Source organism: Oncorhynchus masou, chromosome 6 (assembly GCF_036934945.1).
Source record: "Oncorhynchus masou masou isolate Uvic2021 chromosome 6, UVic_Omas_1.1, whole genome shotgun sequence".
Classification (NCBI taxonomy): domain Eukaryota; kingdom Metazoa; phylum Chordata; class Actinopteri; order Salmoniformes; family Salmonidae; genus Oncorhynchus; species Oncorhynchus masou.
This window is the reverse complement of record NC_088217.1, coordinates 28711391-28717091: the sequence shown is the minus strand read 5'-3', so window position 1 is coordinate 28717091 and position 5701 is coordinate 28711391. Positions and strand designations below refer to the sequence as shown.

The following is a 5701-nucleotide window of genomic DNA, read 5'->3' as shown; positions in this document are numbered from 1 at the left end:
GATTAGAAAGGCCTGCTCGCTGAAGTGTTTTAGGGAGTGTTTGACAGTGATGAGGGGTGGTCGTTTAGCCTATTACAGATGCAGGCAACACTGAGATCCTGGTTGAAGACAGCAGAGGTGTATTTAGAGGGCAAGTTGATCAGGATGATATCTATGAGGGTGCCCATGTTTACAGATTTAGGGTTGTACCTGGTAGGTTCCTTGATAATTTGTGTGAGATTCAGGGCATCTAGTTTAGATTGTAGGACGGTCGGGGTGCTAAACATATCCCAGTTTAGGTCACCTAACAGTACAAACTCTGAAGATAGATGGGGGCAATCAATTCACATATGGTGTCCAGGGAACAGCTGGGAGCTGAGGGGGGTCTATAACAAGCAGCAACAGTGAGAGATTTATTTCTGGAAAGGTGGATTTTCAAAAGTATTAGCTCGAACAGCTTGGGCACAGACCTGGATAGTATGACAGAACACTGCAGGCTATCTCTGCAGTAGATTGCATCTCTGCCCCCTTTGGCAGTTCTATCTTGATGGAAAATGTTGTAGTTGGGGGTGGAAATTTCAGAATTTTTGGTGGCCTTCCTAAGCCAGGATTCAGACACGGCTAGGACATCAGGGTAGGCGGAGTGTGTTAAAGCAATGAATAAGACAAATGTAGTTTTTTTGCCAGTGCTGTGATAAGATATTGTGTAAAACAATGAATGTGAAGAATGTATCTGCACTGTATATTGTAAATGCAACATGTACTGATATTGTATCATATAAAAGCATTCACAGCTTTCCTAGGGTGCATTCTTAAATTCACTCTGCTGTCTACTCCGATTTCAGACCACTCTCCTTGAGAGCGCAGAATAACCAATGAATTTATGAAGGTGCAACACCTGTTGAGTATGACAGGTGTCAGTAAAGTCTGCAAAAAAACGTAATTACATTTTCTAAAGCCCAGACCGCACTCTGCGTGCACTCTGGCAGTCCAGAACACACCCCAAGAAAACTAAATCGGAGACATTAATGGTCGGTTTGCACATATTTTAGAGGCCATTTGTACAGAAAATGTGTAGAAAGCCTGTATAAACTGTATTCATTATTATATTACTATATTTTAGTTTGGCTATTATTATATTACACAAATTCTGATACAATCACATGCCTTTTATTTCGCTGCACAAGTAAATGCAGGAAATGCATTACCTATGCCTCTACTGCCATTCATTCCAATTAGACTGGTTTTGGATTTCTCCTTGACTAAGATAGCTCCCATTTTCGCCCCATTCTGGAACTTTGAGGGATCGTGACATATTCTCTCTAGTAATTTAATAGGATCTCTATGGCATAAACCCAGCTGATTCTCACTGAAAAACAGGGTCCAATCACAGAGTTTCCAAACCCAGAGGCGCAACATCGTAAGACTTCCGGGAATGCTCAAGAAAGAGACCAAACAGACCAGGCCGGGACTTGAGAAGTCGATGAGAGACATGAAACATCATTCATTAGTTGTTAATTTTCTCAAAATCTAAAGGCACAACCTAGATTCGAGCTAATGTCTTCAGTAGTTGAACATGTTATTACTCCAACCTCGTGAAAGTGACAAACTGACTCAAAACTCAAAAAGAACTTAATATCGAAGGAGTGTCTTTTGTGTTTGTGACGGCCTGCACATGCGCAGTTTGGCGCGAGACGGGCGTTAAGACACCGTTTCCTGACTTGTTATTGGAAGCATACGTATTTACAACAATGAATTGAACGTGTAGACCCGATTAAGTGTTTCTGTTCATGAGTTTAGCTAGCCAACGTCACCATGACATCGTCTACTACAAGAGTGATCGGGTATTTCTATTGGAGAAGCAGTTTCTGCCAAGCTTCATACTGCACTGTCTTTGGTCCAATGTTCCATCCATTCATCGTTTGTTTCTTTCCTGAATGTGCGTCTCAGTTGTAATATTTTGATCATTGGGTTGTCAGTGATTGGTCGTATATTGAAAATTGGGCGGTTCTCTAGTTCATCCAAGGCGTGGCATTAACAACGCGGGAACTGGCGGGTTCTGTTACTTTTGTTTCGAGTCGAACGTGTTGCAACCCGCTTAACTGATTCCTTTTATTTATCGTGTGATAATCCTGATGGGCTCCCGCTCCAAGTTGTTCCTGGCGAAACACGTTGGCGGCAACGTTACAAAGTTGCAGATTTATTCACAAAAGTTTAGTTAGTTCACATTCTAACGTTAGCTTGAATTTGAGGCAGCTACTGCTGTTAGCTAACGTTTTTCTTTGTTTTAAAAAATACAGCGGTTTGTATTAGATGATAGCTCTCTAGCTAGCTAACCAAAACAGAACTTGTGTGACATGGAATCATTTCAGAAAGTGGAAAAGATTGGAGAAGGGACGTACGGAGTGGTGTACAAGGCAAAGAACAAAGTCACTGGAGAGACCGTTGCCCTCAAGAAAATCAGACTCGACACGTAAGTGGTGTCTGACTGACAGCTAGGTTGACTAATCGTTAGCCAGCTAATTGTCACCTTGGCAAGTAGCTGGCTCCTCCGTCGCTACCTATTTGGCTATGTCGCTACCTAGTTACTTGACCTGAATTGATAACCAGTGAGTCTTGAAAGTAGCCCATGTTATGCTAGTTTATAGCTAACTACCTGGATAGCTTAGTTAGCTTTTAAAGCTTTGTACGACAAAACAAGTCACTGTCTTGACAGCTACTGCTATCATATGGAATTGGTCACATGGACTGTAACGTTCTCATAAGTAGATCCAGCTATTTAGAACTAGAAATCACATCCAGACACATGTAGAAAAAAAGGTATTATTAACTGCACCATATTATACACATTACACAATGGATGGACCCCATGCAATGTTCAAATTAATTTGTCTGACTTTGTGAGGAATGGGATGATAGTGTGATATTATGCCTTCTTAGGGAAACAGAGGGAGTACCAAGCACTGCCATCCGAGAGATATCACTCCTCAAAGAGCTCAGCCACCCAAATATTGTTGAGTATGTACCATTGAGCTACTTCTGTTAAACACCAGCTTTCTCTGTTAAATTGTGCTTACATTGACATCTCTGTACTTTCACACCGACAGGCTCCGTGATGTCATCCACACAGAAAACAAACTGTACCTGGTTTTTGAGTTCCTACATCAGGACCTCAAGAAGTTCATGGACTCCTCCTCTGTCTCTGGTATCGCTTTGCCACTTGTCAAGGTATTCAGACTGCACTGCACACGCAATTTGTTTAGACTGACCAAAAAAACAATAGGTGATGCATTTAGCAGACACTTTTATCCAAAGCAACTTAGTCACGCCTGCATAGCTTTTTTTCTGGGTGGCCCCAGGAATTTAATGGACAACTCTGACATTGCAAGTGCTATGCTTTAATTGAGCCATACAGGACAACAGTGCCTCCACTGTGATTTGAGACATGTTTCAATTCCACTTGGGTCTTTGTCAGGTGGACATATCATCTAACTACTGTGCATTGTTATCAATGTGAAAGACCCAAGTAAAAAGTACATGTATGGCAATTGTTTGATTATTTACCAACTAACACAATGTTTCTGTATGTGTAATGTTGTGGTTTTGTTTTTTACCAGGTTGTAGCATAACTCTGTTCTGGATTTTGTATGGCAGTGCTACATACTTTTTGTCACCTGAAATGAAAACAATATGGTAACCCATCAGGTTGTGTGACTGTCTGTCCCTATGAATCTAATTATGGTGTGTTTGCAGAGTTACCTGTTCCAGCTGCTACAGGGCCTGGCCTTCTGTCACTCCCACAGGGTTCTCCATCGGGACCTGAAGCCCCAGAACCTGCTCATCAATGCCCAGGGGGAGATCAAGCTTGCTGACTTCGGCCTGGCTAGGGCCTTCGGGGTGCCTGTCCGCACCTACACTCATGAGGTGAGGCATATACAATATACATACACCACACTGTATTTTGCTGTGTGGTTTTTAGATGGTCAATGGCTAGCAATATTAGTGTTTCACTTGTGTTATGATCCTGTGAGCATCTCATCATTTTTGAGCCCATGATAGGGAAACTGACATGTATTAACATTTCTCAGGTGGTAACTCTATGGTACCGAGCTCCAGAAATTCTCTTGGGCTGCAAATACTACTCTACAGCTGTTGACATCTGGAGTTTGGGGTGCATCTTTGCTGAAATGGTAAATTTATTGTCTGGCTATAATATTTTGCAGCTTCAACATTTTATAAAGCAAGGTGTCACTTCATCTCCAAACTTTCCAATTCATTCTTCAGATCACTAGGAGGGCCTTGTTTCCAGGTGACTCCGAGATCGATCAGCTGTTCCGAATCTTCCGTACCCTGGGTACTCCGGATGAAGCGGCCTGGCCAGGAGTCACCTCCATGCCCGACTACAAGCCCTCCTTCCCAAAGTGGGCCCGGCAGGAGCTGTCCAAAGTGGTGCCCCCTCTGGATGACGACGGGAGAGAGCTTCTTGGGGTGAGAACTCTAACCACATTAATGATGTTTTGGTATTGGGCTAGTTCCAATAAGATTAATAAAATGTAGTCACTTTAAATTATTGCTCTAAGCTTCACACTTTGCTGTCACTGGCCGATTAAACATTTAATAGATTGTACCTTATTATGACATTTTCTTATTCTTCCAGCAAATGCTGGCCTATGACCCAAACAAGAGGATATCTGCAAAAAATGCCCTTGTCCATCGGTTCTTCCGTGACGTCACCATGCCAATGCCACACCTACGACTCTGAGACATGCAGACTGACAGGGACAATACCTAGCGCAGGGTCTTTCCATGAGACCTCTAAGCATAAGGACTGCCCCAGCTCTTATCCACACCTGAATAGTACAGTCTAGAAGATGGGAGAGATCACAGGGAAATATGGGTGCCATTCCAAAAATAATTCCAGCAGCTAAAACCAGCGTTTTATAAATTAGATGTCCTGTGAGTTTTTGTTTTCTTTTTTCTTTACAGCTATGAGTGCTTGTTATGGAGTGGAGAATGGATTGGAAAATTCCAGTTTCAGCATTCGATTTGTATTGAAGGGGTTGTGTTTAGATTTTATCAAACTTGTTATGCCAATTTTATAAATGTTTAATGATTATACATAAAGATAAACTTGTTTCAAATCTTCTATTGTCTTTTCAATTCATGTAATTTTGTATATTTACAGGTACTATATGCGAGTTAACATTCAGAATCCTGTGCCAACTTTTGGCAAGCTCTTCATTTGAGTTAGGTTAACATTGTGTGACGATATGAACCATATGGTATGTGTTATTTTGAAGATATTTCATCAAGGCTTGACATAAGAAGTTCTATAGTATAGCCACAAACAAAAGGGTGAAAAGGAGGGTTAGTTACAAGTAAATTGTTTTTGAACAATCGCAACATGTAGTGTTGATCCCATGTCTTGATCTGAAATAAATCCCAGAAATGTTCCATATGCACAAAAATGTATTTTTCAGAGTTTTGTGCACAAATGTGTTTATCCCTGTTAGTCAGAATTTCTCCTTCGCCAAAGCCCTTTTGTGGGGAAAAGCTAACTCTGATTGGCTGACTCCCCATGGCTGCAGCCCTGCCCAGCACAGGAGGTTTCTGCCTCCCCTCTCCCAATGGATGGCCTTGCAACACACAGGAGGTTGGTGGCACCTTAATTGGGGGAAATGGAGTGCAGTCAGTGGAATGGTATCAATTACATCACGTGGTT

General features: G+C 41.9%; 1 protein-coding gene across 1 annotated transcript; it reads left to right on the top strand.

Annotated features, from left to right (window-relative positions):
- Positions 1–2008: 2008 nt before the first annotated feature.
- On the top strand, positions 2009–5125 carry LOC135541835 (cyclin-dependent kinase 2). Its single transcript, XM_064968254.1, has 7 exons — positions 2009–2452; positions 2920–2997; positions 3087–3207; positions 3733–3903; positions 4068–4169; positions 4264–4467; positions 4637–5125. Exons 1-7 carry the CDS (start codon positions 2337–2339, stop codon positions 4739–4741), a joined length of 897 nt encoding a protein of 298 aa, XP_064824326.1. The 5' UTR covers positions 2009–2336; the 3' UTR covers positions 4742–5125.
- Positions 5126–5701: the final 576 nt, after the last annotated feature.

Coding starts and splice junctions, on each gene's coding strand:
- LOC135541835 (XM_064968254.1), top strand. CDS start 2,337: ATGGAATCATTTCAGAAAGTGGAAAAGATTGGAGAAGGGACGTACGGA. Junction 3,208..3,732: donor TCGCTTTGCCACTTGTCAAG/GTATTCAGACTG, acceptor GTGTGTTTGCAG/AGTTACCTGTTCCAGCTGCT. Junction 3,904..4,067: donor TCCGCACCTACACTCATGAG/GTGAGGCATATA, acceptor AACATTTCTCAG/GTGGTAACTCTATGGTACCG.